This window comes from Peromyscus californicus, unplaced genomic scaffold (genome assembly GCF_007827085.1).
Source record: "Peromyscus californicus insignis strain IS unplaced genomic scaffold, ASM782708v3 Scaffold_22__1_contigs__length_63687245, whole genome shotgun sequence".
In the NCBI taxonomy this organism is placed as follows: Eukaryota; Metazoa; Chordata; class Mammalia; order Rodentia; family Cricetidae; genus Peromyscus; species Peromyscus californicus.
In genome coordinates, this window is record NW_026294525.1 from 22,117,249 (window position 1) to 22,141,686 (window position 24,438).

General features: G+C 43.6%; 2 protein-coding genes across 2 annotated transcripts in view; one reads left to right on the forward strand and one right to left on the reverse strand.

Moving 5' to 3' along the window:
- Window positions 1–4,318: 4,318 nt before the first annotated feature.
- Window positions 4,319–20,433, forward strand: Fuca2 (alpha-L-fucosidase 2). The gene is made up of 7 exons (XM_052751077.1): window positions 4,319–4,920; window positions 6,468–6,655; window positions 9,200–9,539; window positions 10,354–10,564; window positions 10,946–11,136; window positions 18,977–19,085; window positions 20,266–20,433. The coding sequence occupies exons 1-7, from the start codon at window positions 4,688–4,690 to the stop codon at window positions 20,404–20,406; spliced, it is 1,413 nt and encodes a 470-aa protein (XP_052607037.1). The 5' UTR covers window positions 4,319–4,687; the 3' UTR covers window positions 20,407–20,433.
- A 2,713-nt stretch (window positions 20,434–23,146) lies between these two features.
- Pex3 (peroxisomal biogenesis factor 3) overlaps window positions 23,147–24,438 on the reverse strand; it is a 30,134-nt gene continuing 28,842 nt past the window's right edge. The window contains exon 12 of the mRNA XM_052751076.1: window positions 23,147–24,181. Coding sequence (XP_052607036.1) covers window positions 24,098–24,181 — 84 coding nt within the window. The 3' untranslated portion in view covers window positions 23,147–24,097. The remainder of the gene's footprint in view (window positions 24,182–24,438) is intronic.

Here is a 24,438-nt window from a genome sequence, read left to right on the forward strand (position 1 = left end):
GTGGAGCTTTTCTCCCACACTTCGAGAGAGACAGAGGCTGTGTGCTGATGTCAGCTGTGAGGCAATCAGCTCACGTCTTCCACTGTCCACTTCAGAGCGGTTCTGGGAAGTGCTGATACTGGTTGGTGGCTGCCATCCAGCTCGCACACGCAAATCCAGAGTGGGTCCTCCAGAGCTTCGCTCTAATACCAGCTTCGCCCTCCACAGCTGGTGACAACCCCAAGGATGGCAATGTCAGGACTACTTCCTCTTGGCAGCAACCAAGATTTATCAAGAACTACCCTCCCCTACCCACCTCCAACCTCTCCTACTCACCCATACTTGTCAACACTTAACTACTGCCTGGAGTGACCTATCTGTTGATACAGGGACAAAGACCTCATTCTTAATTCATCCAGCACATCAAGGTGACATTGATCAAACAAGGCTGTATCAGGACGCCTTAGCTGTGTTCCCCACTAAGGTCCGAGGCTCCCCAAAGACTTTTTAAATGAGCCATGCATACCTGGAGAATCTGGTGTTTTCAAATTTCTTGGCCCTCTTTGGCATCTGCAAGTGCAGAGGGGAAACTCTTGTGCACTGTGGCTCTACTGTTGAGTGAGCAGAGCCTCTAAGTACAAAGCCTAGCTTGGCAAAGCATTAGCCCCCAAAAGATGGCATGGAGTCTACCACAGGTGGGCCATTCCATCGGGGACCATGTTCCAAATGTCTCACAGATTTCATGTTTTCTGTCATTTAGCACCTCCCTCCCCCACCCCAGAACAGTTTTTTCATTTCCAATACTAATTGGTATTCCTTATCATCTTAGGCTATGATCCCAACCAGCTCTTCTAGGGCTTCCCTGCATTAAGGGCACTAAGTAAGGGCTGTGATGATGTTAGTATTTCCTATAGACTATAATTTTAGGATAAGATGGTGTGTGCTGGCTCAATATTTCTTTGCATTCATATGAAATGATATAAATGATCTAAATGGCATTTCAGGAACTCAGAGCTGATGGTCAGTCTTCAACTGAAGTATTACATGGAAATGTAAGCAATTTGTACCTGCTAAAATAATTATTAGAAGATGAACTATTTTGCCACATGGGGTCCACCTAGTGCCCCAGTACTGCATTATCACCACAAGAACATCTACGGGACTTCCCTCAGCAAATGGCACAAAATTGAAGGGTATTTTGTATTCACTGAACAGACCTTTGCTTAGGAAAAAAAAATAGGATGCAGGCAGTGGTTCGAGAAGTCTGTTGCTTTTTGTTCAAGTGAGCCTTGGGGATCAGCAGCCTCTGAGGGATTAGATATCATTTTGGAGTTTGCTGTGGTTTGAGCAAAAATGGCCCCCACAGACACATGGGGAGTGGCATTATTGGAGGAGTGGCCTTGTTGGAGGAATTGTGTCACTGGAGGTGGGCTTTGAAGTTTCAGAAACTCAAGTCAGTCCCAATTTCTCTCTTCCTGTTGTCTGCCCACTAGAGAGAACTCTCAGCTACCTCTCCAGCACCACATCTGCCGGCTTGTCACCTTGCTTCCTGCCGTGATGATAATGGACTGAACCTCTGGACTGTAAGCCAGCCCCAATTACACGCTTTCCTTTATAAGAGTTGCATGTGGTCATGATGTCTCTTCACTGCCATAAAACACAAAGGCAGCGTTTCAAGACTAGGTTCTAACAGTTGTCATTGTTGATTGAAACTGGGGCTAATGATAGCTCATAGCACACCAGATTTCTTGAGCCCCCAAATGTGATGGTTAACATTGATTTTCAGCTTGATAGAGTCTAGACTCACCTAGCAGATGAACCTCACAGCAGACTGTGAGTCCGCTTTCGTAGAGGTGGATGACTTAGTTACTTTCCAGTCGCCATGTTGATACACGATGACCAAGGCAGCTTAGAAAAGATAGCGTTTAACTTGGGGTTCACAGTTCCAGAGGATTAGAGTCCATAACTGTGCTGGAAAATTTTATGACGAGTTGATACAAGCTAAAGTCATCTGAGAAGAGAAAACCTCAGTTAAGAAAATGCCTCCTTAAGATTGGGTTGTAGGCAAGCCTGTAAGGCATTTTCTTAATTAGTGATTGATGGGGGAGGGCCCAGCCCATTGTGGGTGGTGCCATTCCCTGGGCTGGTGGTTCTGGGTTCTAGAAGAAAGCAGGCTGAGCAAGCCAGTAAACAGCACCCCTCCACGGCCTCTGCATCAGCTCCTGCCTTCAGATTCCCGCCCTGTTTGAGTTCCTGTCCTGACTTCCTTTGATGATGAACAGTCATATGGAAGTGTAAGCCAAATAAATACTTCCCTTCCAACTTGCTTTTTGGTCATGGTGTTTCATCACATTAATAATAACCCTAACTAACACAATGACCACCATGGTAAGAAGCATGGCAGCAGGCAGCAGGCAGTAGGCAGGCACAGCACTGGAGGAGTAGCTGAGCGCTTACATCTCACTCACAAGCATAAGACAGAGTAACAGAAAGCTAACAAGGAATGGCATGGCCAAAGCTCCGCCCCCCCCATGACATACCTCTTCCAACAAGGCTCTACCTCCTCATCCTTCCCAAACAGTTCCGACAACTGTGGACCAAGCATTCAAATATATGAGCCTATGTGGGGGTTATGCTCACTCAAAACACCACAGTGGGAGACCTATGGTAATTGTAGGTGGGACCATACCATAGGTTGAGGTCTGGGAGAAAAATAAAAGGGAGGAAAGCAAGCTGAGCATCAACATTCATTGCTGTCCCTTTTGCTGACTGTGGTGGATGCAATGCCACCAGCTGCCTCACCCCCGCCACCCCGCCTTCAACTGCCCTAACAGACGCTTCACATGAAGTCAAAGTGAAGCTTGCTTTCTGCACGTTGTCTTTGTCAGGTAGTCTGTGGTGGAGCTGGGGTCCTGGTGAACCATCTGCACTGCATGGAGAGGAGCCGTGGGCCTCCAGCTGGGCAGAAGAGGGAACCACAAGCAACAGCTACTTAGTGCCACTTCCTTTTTGGTTCATTCAGTAAGGAGAACTCCAGGAAACACATTTCAAGTGTTGCTCAATGCCAGACTCAGTGGCTCATAAAAGCAGGCACCAAAGAAGTCACTGCAGATGTCCTTGGGAAGCTCACTGTCTAAGAGGAATGGGATCTCTCGCCACCCAGCTCCAGAATCACCTGTGGATTCCTGTGTTAGTGGTTAGGAGAAGGTGTCACGGGGAGCAGGGGGCACATAGGAGGAAGTAGGGTGTTATAGTAGGGATGGCAAACAGCATCCTGGAAGAGGGGACCTTAGAAATGGGTCACGAGCTGGGCGGTGGTGGCACACGCCTTTAATCCCAGCACCCGGGAAGCAGACGCAGCCTGGTCTACAGACTGAGTTCAAGGATAGGCTCCAAAAGATACACAGAGAAACCCTTTCTCAGGGGGCGGGGAAAATGGGTCACAAAAGGAAGGATACAGGTTTTGCCAAAGTAGAAGCCGTGGAGAGTCTGGCTTTAGGTTAGAAGCAATTAAAAAGCTTGAGGATATGAGTTCCCGAAGATGTGCTTTGACGATTATTCTAAGTGTCTGGCTCCTTTCTTTCAGTCTACATGCAGGTCCCGGTGTCGTCTTTATCGTGTCCCCTCCCCCCACACCCTCTCTACACACACACACACTACCACCACCACCTAGGACATTTAGGCTTCCTTCCTTCCTTCCTTCCTTCCTTCCTTCCTTCCTTCCTTCCTTCTTTCCTTCCTTCCTCCCTCTCTTCTTTCCTTCCTTTCTCATTTTTGAGACAGGGTCTCAGGTAGCTCTCTATGTAGTCAAAGACGACCTTGAACCCTGATCCTCCTGTCTCTCCTTCTCATTCGGCCATAGTCACTACCACTCCAGTTTCGTTAGATGCAGGGGCGGAACCCAGGGCTTCCTGCATGCTAGGCAAGCACTCAGCCAACCAAGCAGGTTCCCAGCCCCTCCTTATATGCAAATTCCTTAAACATCCATTCTACTCAGATGGCCTTGTGTTCCTAATGCGGTTTCTCAGAAAAGTGTGTTCCTCCAACCAGCAACGTCAGAAACACCAAGAGCCAGAGTAGAAATGCCAGTTCTTGGACCCCAATCCAGACGGACTGAAATCCCAAAACTCGGGATTTCATCTGCAAATTCGAGATTGGCGGAGGCAGATTCAGGGGCTGAGAGCCGTGGGGGTTGCTTCAAAAGTTCTGGACCGGGAGGGGCAGCCCAAGAGGTTGCTGTCTCAGGCTCTAATTGCACGGTGGGGCACACAGCTCTGACACGTGCAGCCACCAGGACTGGGCGGTCGCGCTGGCCTATTGAGAGGCTTCTGAAAGAGTCCTCGGGAGGTCGGTCAGAGACCGTGGTCCAAAATCAAGCTCGGGTTTTTTGTCTCACAGCAGACAAACCCGGAGTCTTGGCTAAGCCGATCAGGTCCGGCTGGGAAACAGAACCCAGGGTTGGTAAAGTGCCGAGGCTGGGGAGTAATCGACTTCCTTGGTTGTGCACCTGAGGGACCTTCTTGGGGTCCTTAGGCGATCTGGACTCACCAAACCCAGCCACGCCCAACTCCCTCAGCGGCCAGTCATCTGACCAATCTGTTGGTCAGGTGACAGCGGCGGAGCGCACTTAGCAGAAGGCGGAAGGCCGGGCGGGCGCTAGGCCAGCGGCTGGAGCTGGCAAAAAAAGGTTTGGGGCTGTCCTGGTGACATGCTGTTCCCAGAGGTCCCCAGGCCGGTGCGCATGCGCTTGGCGCTCCTGCTGCTATGGCACCTGCTGTCGCTCCTGCCACGGTGCGGGGCCACGGACCCCCGGCGCTACGACCCTACGTGGGAGTCTCTGGACAGCCGGCCGCTGCCCTCCTGGTTCGACCAGGCCAAGTTCGGCATCTTCATCCACTGGGGAGTGTTCTCCGTGCCCAGCTTCGGGAGCGAATGGTTCTGGTAAGTGCATACTACTCCTGCCCAACACACACACACACACACACACACACACACACACACACACACACACACACACACACACACACACACACACACAGGGCTTTGTGTCCACCCTCCGCGCCATGGCAGTCAGGAGCCAGCCCACCTGGCGTGAGCGCTGCTTGCTTGTCACTGTTTGGGCCGTGGATCGGTTTGTACTTCCAGATGTTGAGTAGTTTCTTGACTGAATGTCTCCTCTGCATCACCATTGAATATATGCGCTTCCCCGAGTTCCCAGGCAGACTTGTAGGTGGACCTGGCTATAGGGTGTAGCTCGATGATGGCAACACCTGTGTAAATAAAGGAGTGACAGTCCCAGAATTAAAAAAAAAAAAGTGCTTCAAAGGGGATGGAGAGATTACTGAGCGGTCAAGGGCACATACTGCTCTTGTTAAGGACCTGAGTTTGGATCCTAGCACCCACGCTGGGAGGCTCACAGCCATCTGTAACTCTGGTCCCAGGGGAATTCCATGCTTCTGGACTCCTCCGGCACTTGTATATACCTCCACACCAGCACACATGTAATTAAAAGTAAGATAAAGTATTTTGAAATAAGTGCTTCATGGATCAGGTATGAAATTAAGATCCTTGCATGCTAAATCAACAACAAACCCAAAGCAAATAAAGGGGTAATAATAAAGGTGCATTGCCTCACCTTACCTTCAAAGTCACATGATGGTAGACAGGCATCATCAACTCCTTCACTTTTCACTTCCCCCTAACCAGAAAGCCAGTTTCCCTCTTGGTTAGAAATCCCCAGAACCACCAGGTGGCGCTTGACTTTAGTCCCAGCCCTTGGGAGGCAGAGGCAGGCAGGTATCTGAGTTTGAGGCCAGCCTGGTCTATAGAACAAATTCCAGGACAGCCAGGATTACACAGAGAAACCCTGTCTCAAAAAAACAAAACAAAACAACAACAAAAAGGAAATCCCAGAATCTGTCTGATCCACTAGCCAGCATGGGTCGTTGTGATGGATACTCATGAAGTACAGGTGTGACTTTGGGTCAGGCACAGGACATGCTGCTTGTTTGCTGTCTGTGAGGTCTTCCAGTGTAGTCTCAGCCACACAAAGCTGTCATCCCATTTTGGGGAGGCAATTCTGATTGTGAATTTGCTCAACCTATGAAACTATTTCCCCGCTATCTACCCAAATTTTCTGTTAATAAGTATGACAGGTGCATGCTATGTTTTAGGCCTGTGGTCTTGAAATCTTAGCTACTCTAAGTTCCATAGTGAGCTCATGTGTGAAGGCAAAGATTGTATCATGACTTAGAGAAGAATTAGGAGAATCAGTGGCTGGATTACCGGAGGACTTCACGGGGGATAAGAAGGTGAACAAGCCGAGAATATTGGTTTGCATAAGCTACCCTTAATGCAAAGTCACTCGGATGAAGAGATGACAGAGAATCGGGCAGTAATCTTCATAAGGAGCGGGTGGACATGGGGCGAGCCTAGGCAATTGCATTGATGTCTGTGTCGTCCATGTGCTCATTCTTTTCCTCCCACAGGTGGTATTGGCAAAAGGAAAAGAGACCCAAATTTGTGGAGTTTATGAACGATAATTACCCCCCTGGTTTTAAATATGAAGATTTTGGAGTGCTATTTACAGCCAACTATTTTAATGCCAACCAGTGGGCAGATATTCTCCAGGCCTCTGGCGCCAAATATGTTGTCTTAACCTCCAAACATCACGAAGGTAAGCAGAGCACATACAACATATGCTAACAATGGTTTGGGAATGTAAGGTCATTCTTTTGGGTGGGGGCGTGAAAGCAAAGTAATCCCATGAAACCAGGCTTCTCTCCGAACAACCACAGGTGGATATTCACAATTGCTTACAGTTTAAGGATCACATAGTCCACTTCAGTTGGAAAGCATTATGGATCCCGGCACCTACTACAGAATGAGAGGAAAGATGAGCACAATTTTTATGTGCACGTTTAACCACTGAAATACATAACCGGATTTATTTAAAGCTGTTTGAAGAGGATGAGTGCAGCCAGTCAAAGTTTGCAACTAGAGTCTCACTTCCCTTTCTGTTCATTTGTTTTGCTTTGCTTTCTGTTTTCTGAGACAGGTTTCCTCTGTGTAGCCCTGGCTGTCCTGGAACTCACTCTGTAGACCAGGCTGACCTCCAACTCAGAGATTCACCTCCCTCTGCCTTCAGAGTGCTGGGATTAAAGGTGTGTGCCACCACGGCTGGGTTCCCTTTTTCCTCTTTAATGCATTCTGCAAAAGCATCGTGGGCCTTAGAGTGCCTTAGTCTTGACTCCACACAGAGTTGGCTGTACTTTGGGCCAACATTTAGATAAGCAAATGTTGGTAAGTGAAAGAAAGACAGAGACTTCAAGGGAAAAGAGTTAGAGATTTATAATAATGCCCAGAAATATCAAAAGAATTCACAGGAGTTGCGAATCAATTCTGGTATAACCACTCAGTGTCCTTAAGACCAGAGAACATTGGCTAATGCTGTCCCACACTCATGTTAATGCACAAGGTCGTTTGTTTTGCGTGATCTTCTTTATCTTGAAAAGTCACCTTATTATGTTCTGCGGGGGTGGCAAGGAGGCAGATGAGATGAACGCAAACCAAAAGTCTGCAGTTACCTTTAATATTTTCCCCTTTGGCCACAGTCTGATAGCTGCACAACTTTCTCCTCTAGATGTTTCTCCTGGTGGGAGTGTGTCAGTCTCCTGAACTTTCTCAAACTATCTCCCACAAAGTGAGTTCACTGAAAAGAAAGCCCCAATACCTTTAGACTAGTGTTTCTCCACCTTCCCAATCCTGGGACCCTTTAATACACTTCCTCATGTTGTGGTGACCCCCAGGGATAAAGTTATTTTCATTGCTACTTCAGAACTGTACTTTTGCTACTGTTATGAATCGTAATATAAGTATCTGTGTTTTCTGATGGCCTTAGGTGACCCCATGGAAGGGTTATTTTATTTCCCAAAGGAGTCACGGCCCACAGGTTAAGAACCACTGCTTTAGACTGAGGCCAGGATGCAGACAATATGTGTTCGGGTGCAAGGATCTGTGTGCCAATTGTTTACACTGCTTACAGAAAATGTACTGCTGACTTCAGCTGGGAGGAGGGTCATTGTGCACTTGGAGTGATGTGCCGAGATGAAGAACCATGTGGCTGTTGGACTGGAAGTTTTGAGGCAGACCTTAAATATTGACACTGCCTTCAAGCTTCCCACAGACATCCTTAGAGAGAGTGCAAACTATCGGAGGAACTTCTTACAATGAACCTAAAGAGTGAGTCATTTCTCAGGCTTGTCCCAACGTAACAGTGAAGTGAATGGCAAAGTTGTCTTGCGAATGTCCATCCTTCACGATGCTCTAAGACTTCAGTGAGACAGTAACGAAGTTCTTACGGGCCTAAGGCATGGGCTGAAATTTCTGAGGATTTTATACTATTTCTTTAGCATCTCAGTTTATATATCTCTTCTAATATTTTATATAGAATGATGACCAGTCTATGTGCCAATTCCTGTTGAAATGTGAATTATTTCAGAGTGTAACACCGTGTGTTAGTTTTCATTTTGGGGTACTTCGAAAAACTATAACCAAGTTTATGGCTTTAGAGTAAGATAAATGGAGGCAAAAAGTACAGAACTACTTAGAAATAGTGTATCTTCTCCCTCTCCGTTTAAATTCATTATCAAGCACCAGAGGTTTGCTGCCTGTCCTCACTAGTATTCTGAGAATCACACTGTAACAAAACCCATCTGAGCAATAGAGCTTAGAACATTGTTCAGAAGTTTCACACAAATCCCACAGACGATACATCTTGGGTCTTTATTCCAAATAGTGGAGAGAATTACTCAGTGTGATGATGTGGAAGGTGTCCCCCTCTTAGAGACCATCCACTATTATTGATTATATATTTTGCACTAAATGCTGTGCTAACAATTGGCTAAAGGGTGTAGCTAAAACCACTGCAAACACCATGACACAATGCTTTACCCCAAGAACCTCAGATTCTGTAACCGGAGACGGAGTGTACAGCTCTTACAATGGACCCTGAAAATTGCTTTGGAAGACACCAGTCCCACATTATTTATGTTCTCATCTGTTTGTTTAGATGAGTACAAGACAGACTGAAAAGTTTGCCTAGAAACAGTTATTTGGAGAAGCAGTGAATTATGGGTTCCGTTTGAATTGTTTCGTGGGTTGAAACTTACTGAAGTCAAGGTGATAATGCTTTGAGGGTTTTCCTACTGCTGTTTTCCAGGCTTTACCTTGTGGGGTTCACCCTATTCCTGGAATTGGAATGCAGTTGATGAGGGGCCGAAGAGGGACATTGTCAAGGAGCTTGAGGTGGCCATCAAGAACAACACCGACTTGCACTTTGGACTGTACTATTCCCTTTTTGAATGGTTCCATCCACTCTTCCTGGAGGACAAATCCAGTTCATTCCAAAAGCAGCAATTTCCCATTTCTAAGACATTGCCTGAGCTCTATGAGTTAGTGAACAAGTACCAGCCCGACGTCCTGTGGGCAGATGGAGATGGGGGAGCACCAGATTACTACTGGAACAGTACTGGTTTCTTAACCTGGCTGTATAATGAAAGGTCTGTATACTTTTATGCACCTGTACTTGCCTGAAACACTCCTAAAGTGTGTCTAAGCATTTACATTTCTGTGGTTTTGTGCTCATTTGTGGTGTGGGACAAAGAAATCGTTATAAACAATGCTTGTTAGCTCAGTCAGTATTTAGTAAAAATAATCAGGAATAAACAAATCAGGGGTCAAATACAATCAAACTGGTTTTGTAGTCAATTTAAAAAAAAAAATCACGGTCCAGGAATGGTTGGGACCATCTGCTTCAATTTGTGCATCAAAACTGCCCCTGTAAGTGGTGTCCTGTTCATTCTCTCTTCTTGAGCCACCAGACATAAGAAATTTGGGGGGTATATTTCACATGATGTCAACGCTCAATTTTTCAGAGATTTTTCCAGTAGTAGGCACAAATTATAAGAGAAAGGCTAGGATGTATGAGGTTAGTTAGTCTGGGGGGAAAAACTTGAGTATAAATTCAGCTTAGTCTACTATTCATAACATGAGAATGGGAACTTGAGGTATATATAGTGCTCTCACGCCTGTTCTCATAGCTAGACTCTGAGTTATATGCCAGTTATCTGCACTATAACAATGGTGAAAGAACTCATTCTTCAGAGAAGCTGAGGAATTCACTTCAATCCTGGAAACAGCAATGTTGAGAGTCTAGGCTCCAGTCACCACACATCTACTTGGCTTCAGAAGCAGAGGCTCTCTGACTTCTTATGGTCATTTGTCGGGGGTGGATTTGGAGAGGATCTGTTCGTGGTGTTTCCTTTTGCTTCAAGAATGCTTTTGCTTGAAGAGAGACTCCACCTTTCATTTCAGCCCCGTTCGGAAGACAGTGGTCACCAACGATCGTTGGGGAGCTGGTTCCATCTGCCATCATGGCGGCTTCTATACCTGCAGCGACCGTTACAATCCTGGACACCTTTTGCCACATAAATGGGAAAACTGCATGACAATAGATCAGTTCTCCTGGGGTTACAGGCGGGAAGCTGGAATCAATGATTATCTTACAATTGAAGAATTGGTGGAGGTATAGTAAAGTATGTTGTGGGGTTGTTACTCTGGAATGTTCTTCATGATGAGGTGGTTACAAGGATTTGTTTTCTTTTTTCTTTTTTTTCCCCAGAGCTGAGGACCGAACCCAGGGCCTTGTGCTTGCTAGGCAAGTGCTCTACCACTGAGCTAAATCCCCAACCCCTTGTTTTCTTATCATCGGGATAGTGTAGTGCCACAAACTCAGGGCATTATCCTCTGTGTTTTTTTTTTCTATGAAGTGATTATGTGTTTCATACACACACACACTCACGCATGCACACACACACACACACACAGATTGACACAAGGGAGATGAATTGTTTTTTTCTACTTCAAACTGTATTTGTTTTTTTTGTTTTTTTTTTTTTGCTTTTAGCAACTTGTGGAAACCGTCGCATGTGGAGGAAATCTTTTGATGAATATTGGTCCCACACTAGATGGCATCATTCCTGTGATTTTTGAAGAGCGATTAAGGCAGATGGGAACGTGGCTCCAAGTCAACGGGGAAGCTATTTATGAAACACACCCTTGGAGATCTCAGAATGACACTTGCACCCCAGATGTGTGGTAAGTTTTCCTGATTAACAAGTACTGTTTTGATAGAGGAAAGCACTTAATATCTGAGCTATATACAGAGAGATAGCAGGATAAAAGGAGAGAGACTGATTGGCTGCTGCCTGTACCACACATGTTCCAATGTAACTCAAATGCAAAGAAAATAAGAATTAGAGTGTCGCTGAACATAATGTTTATCAAATTCTGCTTAAATAATACCTAGTTATCCCCTAGTGGTGGACAATGTTTAGCTAAATTGACTCTTACAAAATTGGAAGACATTTAGATCAGTAAAGAATGCTGAGTGGTTAAATGTAAAACAGACTAGTGTTTAGTCACTAGTAAATCCCTAGTTTTTCAGATATTAAATCCCATCAAAGTAGCAAACAAGAGATACCCAAGTGTACCTGGAAGTTTCTCCAGTCCTGCCTGGCCTGCGGTCAGGACGAATCTCTCCCACCCATGTCCCACAGTCGCTTGGTCCAAGTAAACACACAGAGGCTTATATTATTTACAAACTGTATGGTCTAATGGCTCAGGCTTCTCACTAGCTAGATCTTATAACTTAACTCGGCGATTTCTATTAATCTCTGCATTGCCATGTGGCTTCCTGTCTTACCAGTACTTTCACATCTTGCTTCTCCTGGAGGCGGCTCACAGTGTCTCTCCACTCTCCTTTCTTCTTTCTCTCCAGTTGGAATGTCCTACCTAACCTTATTCTGCCTCACCATTGGCCAAATGACTTTATTTATCAACCAATCAGAGCAAAACATTCACAGTGCACAGAAAGACATCCCACAGCACCCAAGGGCAAAGCAAACAAAAAAATTAAAGCTAGCCAAAGCAGGAGTCTGAGAAAATGGTAGAATAAGAAGGACCAACTGTCCCTGTAGAGATACCAGCTGTGATGGTTTAAGATTCATATGATGGTGGACGAGCATCAGAAATTATACTAAATGTCACATTAAGGAACTTCAGGTAAAATATAAATGAAACTACAACCAGAAATCATCTCATATCCTTTAGAATAGCTATTTTTTGTTTGTTTTTCTTTTTTTGAGACAAGGTTTCTCTGTGTAGCCCTGGCTATCCTGGAACTTGTTCTGTAGACCAGGCTGGCCTTGAACTCAAAGCTCTGTCTGCCTCTGCCTCTCAAGTCCTGGGATTAAAGGCATGTACCACTACCACCAGCTTAGAATAGCTCCTGTTTTTAAAAGTACAGCTGATGATCTTGGAGAGATTGGAACTCCTGTACACTACAGTTTGAGAGGATGCAAAAATCACAGCTGCTGTTAATGGGTAATATGTCAGTCCCCCAAAATATTAAAAATAGAATTACTCCCCTACCCCACGGTTCCACCTTTGAGCAAAAGAATGACACCAGAAGAACTATATTCCCAGAAACTCACACATGAGAGCATTGGAGTCCACTTATGAATGATTAAGTTAAAGGTGTGAGCGTACACACTGTGGTACATATATATTATTATTCAGTTTCTGAAAGGAAGGAAATGCTACAGTGCAGATGGATTTTCAGAAATTTGTGTGAAGTGCAAGGACCCAGTCTCAAAGAGACAAATGTTATTTATGAGATACCTAGAGTAGTCATAATCATAGAGACAGGAACTAGGGGGAGGAGAGAATGGGGAATTGTTTACAGGGTGTAGAGGGGGCCTGCCACTACAATTCATTCACCATATGTACCCTAACTCCTGAGCTTTCCTTCCCTCTCTTGTACTCATTTGCCAGACGAATGCCTTTGGTTCAATCCAGCTGTACCTTCTGAGGCTGCCCCTGGACTGCTAAGTGTGACTAGACCTGCGGTCACATATGTACAATGTCAAATTAGCTCACACTTAGCTTTAAGCCCAGCCCTTGTTTTCTCCCTCACAGCTCAAATCCTCCAGGCAAGGATGTAGCACGGTCTTCTGATTCCATGCCTCATTGCCAGTCCTGCTCTTTCTTAGTTCCTTTCTCACCCACATACAGACACGTTATTTATTTTATCTTTAAAAGTCTGACCTCGTCTCCAGCTGCCTTCCCATTCTTTCCTTTCATGCGTAATAAAATATCTTGCCTCGAAAAACCAAAACCAAAACCGAAACAAAGCAAAAGATAGCTTGCAGAACAACTTTTAATTGTTGTTTCTAGCTGGAGCTTTTCCGTCAAATTCACTTGGTTTAGGCTTCCACCCCGCACCTCCCCAAATAGCTTTTATCAAGACTCACCATGGTCTCCCCCTTACAGGCCCAGTAGCTGGTGCCTGTTCTCTGAAACCACAGGCACTGTTGGCCTCAGAGGATCAGACTCATTGGTTGTTCCCTGTTAGTCTCCTATGCTTGATCTTCCCAATCACTACAATTGAACTTGGACTTCCAAGTTCATCTGTCTTAATTCCCCAACTGACATTTGTTGCTATTAACCCACCTTTCTTGTATAGCCACAGCTGTCTTAGTTAGAGTTCCTATTGCTGTGAGGAGACACCATGACCACGGCTTCTCTTATAAAGGAAAACATTTAATTGGGGGCTGGCCTACAGGTTCAGAGGTTTAGTCCATTGTCATCATGGTGGGAAGCATGGCAGCATGTAGGCAGACATGGTGCTGGAGAGGTAGCTGAGAGTTCTACACACAGATTGGCAGGCAGCAGGAAGAGAGAGACACTGGGCCTGGGCTTGAGCATTTGAAACCTCAAAGCCCCCTACCGGTGACAGACTTCCTCCAAGCAGGCCACACCTACTCCATGAAGGTCACACCTACTCCAAGAAGGCCACACCTCCTAATAGTGCTACTCCCTATGATCCTACGGGGGCCATTTTCATTTAAATCTCCACGTTCCACTTACAGCCCCCATTGGCTTGTAGCCATATCAAAGTGCAAAACTGCATTCAGTCCAACTTCAAAAGTCCCCGTCTATAGCACATCACAGTGCAACCCTGTTTGACAGTCCAAAGTCTCTCCCAAGACTCACAGCAATCTCATAACCGTAATCCCCTGTAAAGTCAAAGTCCAAAAAGCAGATCACATACTTCCAACAAATAATGGCAGAGGATATACATTAACGTTCTAAAAGGGAGGAAAGGGAAAAAAAAAAAAGGAGGAAAGGGAGCATCCTGGGGAATTACTGGACCGAAACAAGACTGAAAAACACCAGGGCAAACTCCAAACAATGCATCTCTGTGTCTGATGTCAAAGTGCTCTTCAAGGCAATCCAGGCATCACCTTCACAGCTTCATACAATGACCTCTCTGGGTCTCCATGCAGGGACACCCCTGCCATGTGCTTGTCCTCAGCCCCTTTCCTTAGTCGTGAAGACAGAAAGCTGGTGAAAATGTATTTGAACAAGGAGGCCATACTCCAGCCCCAGCAAGCAGTAGGACTTGGCAGCTTTGGCACATGGTCCTGGCTTTAGAGCTAAGGATAGAAGAAAGGGGTTGTGGGATCTCTCTTTGGGACTAATGAAAGCTGCTGAGGCCAGGCATGTGTAAGGGGTGTCCCTGTAGGCAGACCTAGAAAGAGGCCATTGTGTGAAGCTGTGAAGGTAAAGCCTAGATTGCCTTGGAGACCCCAAGATGTTGGAGAGGGTTTCCTTCACTGCCTAAGCTTGGCTGCCCTAGAACTTGCTCTGTAGACCATGCTGGTCTTGAACTCTGAAATCTTCCTGCACCCACCTCCCTAGAGCTGGGATTAAATGCTTGTGCCACTGTACAGGACTCTAAATCTTCTTCAATTCTTTTTTTACAAGTTGGAGGCTTAGCTGGGTGGGGTCTTGCCCTGAGGTCACCACTCCCTTTATTCCATCTAGTATCAGGCTTTTCTTGAATCTTTTTATCTCCTTTAACACAGGAGTTAGCTCCATTAAACTTACTGGGGCCGCCCCTTTTCTCCTCAAACAGTACATTTTGTATTTTTCCTCGCTCAGCTTGTTCCTTTTCATTATAGATCTGCATAAGCATGGCCACTGATAACTCCATGACACAGTCGTTGCTAGGCTATTTTGAAATCTCTTCTGCCAAAACTGTGAATCCATAACTCTTGAGTTCATCCTCAGGCAGATTTTTTTTTTTTTTTTGACAAGGGCAGAAAGCAGCCACATTCTTCACAGAATATCACAGGAACAGTCTCTAGGCCACATACTAAAATTCTTCTCCTCAGAAACACCTTGAGCTTGGCCCCTACAGTTCAAATCACCCTTAGCACCACTGTCTTTCATGCTTCTACTAGTATGACCGAATTAAGGCCCACGGCAAGTGTTCAACTGCTTTTCTAATCCAAAGTCCACATTCCTCCAAACAAAAACATGGTCCAGTCTATCACAGCAATACCCCAGTCTCTGGTACCAACTTATGTCTTAGTTCTTCCAACAAGGCCACACCTACTCCAATGAGACCACACCTCCTAACAGTGCTCTATGAGTCTATGGGGGCCATTTTCATTTGAACCACCACAACAGCCAATTCATTATTGGATCTACTGTTTTTATTTCTGAAATGTATATAGACTCTGGCTGCCTCTCATTCTCTCTGTGGAGGTTCCTATCATGTGGCTCTCCATTTTCGCACCAATGAATTATTTTAGTACCTTCTCGATTGATCCTCTTTCTGCCCTATCCTTTGTTTTCTATTATTACTCCATTGGTGGGGGGTGGGGTTTGGGGGTATGTGCATGTACTTGTGGGTACAATGCACACATATGCACAGCATGCATGAGTCCATCAGAGGACTTGGGTATCAGTCCTCAGACACTTTCCACCTTCTGCTTGAGCCAGCTCCTCTTACTGGCGTGGAGCTTCACCACATAGACCTGGGTTGCTGACCTACCCATGAGTTTCCAGATATTCATTCATCTTGCCATTGTTGAGATTAGAGTTCAGATTTTGATGTGGGTTCTGGCGATTAAAACTCAAGTCCTCAGCCAGGCGGTGGTGGCGCACGCCTTTAATCCCAGCACTTGGGAGGGAGAGCCAGGAGGATCTCTGTGAGTTCGAGGCCAGCCTGGGCTACCAAGTGAGTTCCAGGAAAGGCACAAAGCTGCACAGAGAAACCCTGTCTCGAAAAACCAAAACAAACAAACAAACAAACAAAAAAAACCCAAAAAAACCCCAAAACCTTAAGTCCTCATACTTGTGAGGCAAGCACTCTCCCAACTGAACCATCTCCCAGCCCTTGACCCTGCTCCTTTTAATATAGTCTCTAGAGAGCAAGCAGAGAAAACTATTGATTTATGATTTATTTATTTAGTCAGCATTTCATGATGTAACCCAGGCTGATGTCATGCCTGGCTTAGAGTATTTCCATACACAGATTCTTCCAAGACTTCTAGTCTCAAGGGAGAAGTAAGGCCTTACAGAGGTCTCCTTGGCCTTATGAAATCTGGTCCTCGTTCTGTCTGCTCTCCCTCTCTTCCTGCCCCTTGCTGCTGTATCTGCAAGCCAAGCACACTCGTGCTCTGTGGCTTTTGTGCTTGTTTCTCAGCCTGGAAGACTTTCCCACATGCTTGCATGGAGTTTCCTGTTCTTTGGGTTTCATGGCTGCCTTCTCAGAGAGATTGTCCCTGCCTGTTCTGTTCAATGTTGCACGCAAGGCCTACTTTTCTAACACTAGTAGGCCTTGTCTTTCTGCATGTTTTTGTTTCTCTGGGTAGTCCTGGCTAGCCGGAAGCTTGCAGAGATCTGCCTGAGTGCTGGGTTTTTTTTTTTTTTTTTTTTTTTTTGGTTTTTCGAGACAGGGTTTCTCTGTGTAGCTTTGCGCCTTTCCTGGATCTCGCTCTGTAGAACAGGCTGGCCTCGAACTCACAGAGATCCGCCTGCCTCTGCCTCCCGAGTGCTGGGATTAAAGGCGTGCGCCACCACCGCCCGGCGAGTGCTGGGTTTGTACTGGCTGGTTTTGTGTGTCAACTTGACACAAGCTAGAATCGTCAGAGTGGAAGGGGCCTCAGTTGAGGAAATGCCTCCTTGAGATCCAGCTGTAAGGCATTTTCTCATTTAGTGATCAATGGGGGAGGGCACAGCCACCCATGGTGAAGGTGTTATCACTGGGTTAGTGGTCCTATAATAAAGCAGGCTGAGCAAGCCAGGGGAAGCAAGCCAATAAGCAGCTCCCCTCCATGGCCTCTGCATCAGCTCCTGTCTCCAGGATCCTGCCCTGTTTGAGTTCCTGTCCTGACTTCCATTGGTGATAAACAGCAATGCTGAAGTATAAGCCAAATAAACCCTTTCCTCCCCAACTTGCTTTTTGTCATGGTGTTTGACACAGCAATAGAAACCATAACTAAGACAGGGAGTGAAGCCTTGTACTCCTATGTCCTCATGTTTACTCAGTACTTCATTCATTCATCGATGTGGTCATTCTTGCTTATTCCACTGGAATGTGGGCACATGAAGTCAGGGACCGTGTTCAATGCTGTATCTCTAGCCATACAACACCGAGGACTGTTTACAGATTTCTTTAAATATTTTGTTGAGAAATTGGGTGAGCACATGAATGTATCTTTGTCTAGAGTGAATTCCTCTTATTGTTCCTATTGTTCTCATTTATGCTGTGACTCTTGGGTTGAATGTGGTTTTCTTAGCAATGAAGCTGTCTGATGTCCCAGTCTTTAAAAAAAAAAAAAAAGAAAAACAAAACAAAAAACAACCCTTTGTGGTGGTTTGAAAGAAAATGGTTCCCTGGTCCTATTAGGAGGTGTGGTCTTGTTAGACTCGGTGTGGTTTTGTTTGAGAAAGTGTGGGGGTGGGCTTTGAGGTCTTCTATGCTCAAGCTAAGCCCAATATCACAATTGGTTCTGCTATCTGCAGATCAAGATGTAGAACTCTCAGCTCCTTCTCCAGCACCATGTCTGCCTGTATGACTCCACCATGTGCAGCCATGACAATAATGGATTAAAGCTCTGAACCTGTAAGCCAGCCCCAATTAAATGTTTTCCTTTATAGGAATTGCCATGGTCATGGTGTCTCTTCACAGCAATAGAAACCCAAAGGCACCCTTCATTACAATTTTTATGCTTCCTTTTCTTTTATATTGTGATTCAAATCTTACACTTTGTTATTTATGTGATTGTCTGCATTTTCAATTCAAGCCTATGCCACATATAAACAAGAATTGTGTTTGGCTTTCTGTTGCATCCCTAATAGTGAGCACACTACATATCCCTGTGACTTTGAGTCAGCAGGTGGAAAGCCATGCAGCTCCACTTAGCTTCTTTCTACACTCTGTTTTCACCTCCATGGGAGCAGTTTGGAACAGGATATTAGCTCATGAAGCCGCCTTCCCAGAACTTCATTTTAGCTAGGTGTGGCAGCATGCCTGAAATGCCAACACTGAAGAGACTAAGGCAAGGGGACTGTTGTAAGTTCAAAGCCAGTCTTAGCTACAGATTAAGACCCTGTTGCTATGGATGGTGGTGGCACAAGCCTTTAATCCCAACACTTGGGAGGCAGAGGCAGGCAGATCTGTGTGGGTTCAAGGCCAGCCTGGTCTATAGAGTGAGTTCCAGGACAGTCAGGACTATACAGGAAAACCCTGTCTTGAAAAACCAAAAATCAATAAATAAAAGACCTTGTCACAAAACAGCAAAAATAAACTTTTTAATACTGGTGGGCTGGAAAAGTAAGGCAGTTTTTATACCACGGTGTGTGTGTGTGTGTGTGTGTGTGTGTGTGTGTGTGTGTGTGTGTGTGTGTATGTGTGTGTGTGTGTGTGTGTGGTGGTGTTGGTGGTGGGCGGGAGTACGTCTTTTTATATTACCAGTGGTGACATGGTCAAATATCTGTAAAACAATTCCAGACATGATCCATGAATAAGGAGAAACACGGGGTAGAACTTGTCACCAAGCTTTCTGTTTTCCCTAACCAGGTACACCTCTAAACCCGAGAAACGAAGAGTCTATGCTATTTTTCTTAAGTGGCCCATCTCAGGAAAGCTGTTTCTTGGAGAACCTGTGGCTAGTCTGGGGGAGACAGAGGTAAGAAAGAACTTTATCCTGACTATTCCTTTCAATTGCTGACGAAAACAGGCTGGGGAGAACATAACTTGTTTCAACGTCGAGGGGAAACTTTCCTGTGGTCCTCTTGGGCCTAAGACAAAGTGACTTTAAAATGAGCTCAGGCAGTTGCAATAATGGCAACTAATGTTCAGCCACCGTTTTGTGAAATTCTAAGAAAACTGAATTTACGAACGACAATACCTCCATGCATAATGACGTACAACAGGCATGATTCTTCATAGTTCCTCTGTGGTGTTCAAGGTCACTCCATGCATTGAAAATGAGTTTTTCATAGAACTTGAATTGCTTCCCCCAAACACCACACCAAGAACATATCTGAATCAAAGTAAGGTGTTATGGTTCGTCTGTCATAACTTAAGGCTGTCGTCAGACCCAGTGGAGTGTGCTGTGATATATCTTGGGGTCCTTGAGACGCTGGTCATCTTTTTGGAGTGAAGTGTCATGTGAATTTCCTTGGGTTACCTTTCCACATTTTATTTCCAACACTGGGGGTTGACCAGGCTGAAAGAGAGATTTCAAATCCATGATTAAAGCACAACCTCCACACCTGGATATGGCAGCAGCTATCTTTTTTATCTTGGTCTTGCACGCCATTAATTAGTACAATTAAAACTTAGGGGTTTTATTTTGTATTGATCCATGTGATAAAGTGTTATGGTTCAAATAACTCTTGAGTATGTACAGAACTACTTATGTGAATTCACTTTGTCTGAACAAGACCAAGACTGCAAAACAATCCTAGGGATCATTGGTTGAATTCATATGCTACTGACCAGTGGAGGTCACTGGAAAACCTGACAGTCGGGGCTGACCAGGAGAAAGAAGTATTTATTCAAAACAGTGTGTAAGAACTGGGCTGGCATGAATTGGGCAAATTGCACCCAATTATGTCCTATCTCTCATCCCCTCTTCAGCTCTGGCACTCCATTCTCCTTTCTCAATCTCTGTCCATGTTGGTTTACCTCCTGAGGGTGACGTGGGAACAACCGGAGGAAGATATAAAATGGCACGTGAGTGCCAAAGGTAAAAGCAGACCTCTGTCTGTACTGTTTTTAGAAACTCGGTCACTCCTTAGAAAGCAGATGTTGCAATGATGTACTTGGGAACATCTGTACATTATCCATGTTTCCAATTACAGGTAGAACTACTGGGCCACGGGCAGCCACTAACTTGGACGTCTTCAAAGCCAAATGGCATCACAGTGGAGTTGCCACACCTAAGTTTTCATCAGATGCCCTGTCAATGGGGATGGACTCTCACACTAACTAATGTGACTTAACCTGCAGCTGAGAGATGTATGCCACAGGTAACTCTAACCCCAGGTTTTTTTTTTTTTTTTTTAAAGGAGCACTAATGAAATTGTGGTAAAAATGGTAAGAAAAAGCTACTGATTAGGCAATGTAGCCTCCTTCTTTCCTAAATTGCTTATGTTACTGTAGAATATTTCAATGCTTTCCTACTAAGTCTCTTCTCACATAATTCATTTCACCTGTCAATCACAGGTGGCAATCTGTTCTAGAGAATGTAGAAACTGATGATGTTATGGACTGAATTCTCTCCCAAGTCCTATTCTTAGACAGAAGCCCTAACACCACACTGTGGCTGCATTTAGAAACAGAACACTTAATGAGATGATTAAGATTAAACCAAATCATAAGGCTAGCTTTGATGCAATGGAATTTGGTGTCCTATACGAGAAAGAGACAATAAAGATGCAGGAGTCCAGGGGAAAGCCGTGTAAAGTCTAGCAAGAAGGCAACCATCTGCAAGCCAAGGAGAATGCAGAAGAAACCAGATCTCCCAACACCCTGATCTTGGACTTCTGACCTCCAGGACTATGAGAAGAGTAACTCCCTGTTGTTGAAGCCATTCAGGATGTGTTTGATCTCTCCCCACCCACTCAGTTATGAATCCTCATATATAATGCAGGCAGTATGTAATAAATTTGGTTGGATGTGTTTTTCCAATGAATTCAGTAATTATCTTTTCATTGTAAAGACTTCCCTCTTATTTATAAAACTAATTGCTGTAGACATTTAACATTAATATTAAAGATACATTAAGATCTTAATATATATTCTCCCAATTTGGAGATAGAGTGAGATTGGAGGACTGGGCTTTTAATAAGGGCTAAAACTTAAGGTGCAAACCTAGTTGACAATTGGGAAGGGTTACTTTCTTTGGCTGTGATGAAACGCCATGACCCAAAACAATTTATAAAAGGAAGTTTATTTTGGCTTACAGTGTCAGAGGGAAGAGTCCATAATGGCATAGAGGTATAGCAGCAGGCAGGCAGGGCAACTGGAGATCCTGTTGTCAACTACAAGCATGAGGCAGAGAGTGAACTGGCTAGGGTGGGGCTCCACACCAGGAAAAACTTCGTTTTGCTTTTGTTAAGTTAAAAACACTACTAGATTAAAAATTTGCCAGCCTTATTTCCTTCAAAATTTTACACGTGTAATTACATTTATTATGTTTTGAAGGAGAAACAAGTAGAAGGCACTTAGTGTCCATTTAGCCAATGCACTAATTAGCTGATGCTCATTTCCTGCTGACTGATGTCTAGGATAAGCAGAGGTTTTCAGTGAACGGCACACCCTCCACTTCCATTCCCACGGGTGGTGTGTGTGTACCAAAGCTTAGTTACATGGCTGCAATGGACTGAATATGTCCATCTCGAACCTACAAAAGGTGATCTTGGAAATGAAGTCTTTATAAATGTAATTAAGTTTTGAAAGCAGCTCATATTGGATGGGGGATGGACTATCCTTAGACCTTAGAAAAAGACACAGACACATAATTAGGTCATATTTCTACAAAAGAAGCAAGGAATGCTTGCTGAAGGGGACATGCAAACAGAAAGATTTTCTGAGAGCCTTCAGAGTAGCACAGTCCTGTTAATACCTGGTGTTAGATTTCACACCAGACATGAGAGAAAAGAGTTTTGATGTTTCAAGTAATCCAATTAACAGTAATTTGTTACAGCAGCCCTCAGAGACTAATACAAATTAATTATGCCAGTGGAATATTTGATTATCTCGATTGTGTAAGCTAATGACTGGAGAGCTGCAGTTTTCTTCCCAGCTAAGTTAAATACTGTGGAATGACTAGATGAAAGGGTGTTGCCTTTCAACAAAAAGATAAAAATAATAAAAAACAACCTATTGGTTCAATGTGAAATAGTAGCAAAAGATGGAGAAGTATAAAAAAAGCTACATGAGTACTGCATGTGATTTGTACCAGAAAGACAATAGAGAATACCCATCAGTAGACTTACAGAGAAAAATGTGTCATTACTACTGGGGACACAGTGGACACACCCTGAAAAGTGAGATGAAATACTAGGGGAAATATTTGCTAATTAAGAGTGTTTGGATTTTAAGTTAAAATGTCTAAGGATTTATGATAGCCCATTTTAAATCACTTTCTAGGTTAACCAAACTGTTTCAAAAGAAGCAAATTAGTAATATGCAATGTCAGTTAACTTTAAATACATAGGTTAATGTCAGTTAACTTTAAATACATAGGTTATTTATTTCGTTTCTTTTAAACCTTGCCACCTCTTCAATGGTCTTGACTCTACAGATGCTGATGAGTACAGGTGATAATTTTCTGCCGAGTAATTTTCTTCTGACAAAGCTGTATCTACACAATCTCAAAGTTTCCCTGATGTAAATCTGGGGTATTTTTGGAAGTGATGCATGTCTTATTCCACATACACATTTCCTGTTGTTCCAAAGTGCAATTACCTTCTCAATTAGAAATGACAATATCAGTATATCTCATCAAATTTAAAAAATGTGTCCCCTTTGTCATCTTTATACATGGTTGTTTCATTACAGAGCTCAGCTAAGCTTTAGGACGCTCTGCACAATTCATTTTCTACCATCTCCTACTTAGCTATGTTATATTATGTGGGAGGGACATAAAACTATGTTCTAAAAACCATCTATTACTGAATATAGCTAATCCATTGCTGATACCTTAATGCCCCTCTAAATGAAGAACCACACATATACTAGCGACAAGGAATAATTTACTTTTATTTACATTTTTTTCTGAAAGAAAAATAAAACAAGTTAGAAGAAAGCACCAACTATATACCACTTGAGACTTAAAACTAGCATGCTCTCTTAAAAAAAAAAACAGCAAAAATATTACTAAATAACAAATAAATTAATGGCTGCAAAGTATTAACTGAACAAAACTATATTTTATTAAAATAGTTTATTGCAACAAGTTATTGTACTCAAAATCAATACAAAGTTATTCAAATTATTTATACACAAATGAATAAAACTCTGTAATTAATAATTGTGAGTAAACATGAACATAACATTAGCCTATAAATCTATATGCAACTTTCTGAGGGTTGCTAAGAAAGCTTTAGAAAATGCTGCAAATAAATATTGAAGAAAAAATAGCAAAGAAAAAAAATAGTTGATCAGAGGTTTTAAAGTTCACTGATTTCTAGAAGATAAGCCCTCTGTCAAGGTGTGTGGGACAAATCATGTGACTGGAGAGAATCTGGCTTTTACTTACTTCAAAGTCCAGGAAACTTCATGATTAGTTAAACATTATATTTTCAGAGTCCATACATCCTAGATCTACTTTTCAAAACAGATTTTCCCTCATTATATGTGTGAAAGGACACCACATTCCATTACATGTACATATAAAACTATCTACTTTGTTTGGATCAGCTATCCAGGTTGTAACAGATCATGAATGATCCTGGGGTTTGTAATTTGTGCACCAATTAGATACACCTGATGAAGTACACTACTGATGAATTAAAAATACAATAAGGTGCCAAATGAATCTACTTCCTTATGAAATGAAGACTTTGCTTAAGAATATATTTTATTAGGCATTTTTGGTTGCAAATTGTCACTCTTGGTATAGGTGATTTATTCAGAGTACTTTTCAATGTAGATGAATCCCGCTTTAGCTTTTCTTGAAAGGAAAAATCATTTCTCCAGTTGTTGGGGGGTACTAAAAGCTTCATACACATTAGCAGCAAAGTCTTTTACTTGCTCCATCATCAAAAGATCCTAGCAAAAATGGTAACAGTACAGTTAGTAAGACATGACCATTTCTACAAGCAATGCATCTATCTTGAAGCTTTGTGTACTTAAGAATGAGAAGAAACTAAGGAAAGGGATGTTTTTCTTAACTAACTTGTAGGAAATACTGTTTAGTTTCTTATTTCTAGAAAATATAGCAACTGATTCTTAAATATGTAGTATATGTATATTTTATATAAACACATATACAGGAACCATGCACATCCACTTTATAGCAAAGGTTC

Coding starts and splice junctions, on each gene's coding strand:
- Fuca2 (XM_052751077.1), top strand. CDS start 4,688: ATGCTGTTCCCAGAGGTCCCCAGGCCGGTGCGCATGCGCTTGGCGCTC. Junction 6,656..9,199: donor AACCTCCAAACATCACGAAG/GTAAGCAGAGCA, acceptor GCTGTTTTCCAG/GCTTTACCTTGTGGGGTTCA. Junction 19,086..20,265: donor CTAGTCTGGGGGAGACAGAG/GTAAGAAAGAAC, acceptor TTCCAATTACAG/GTAGAACTACTGGGCCACGG.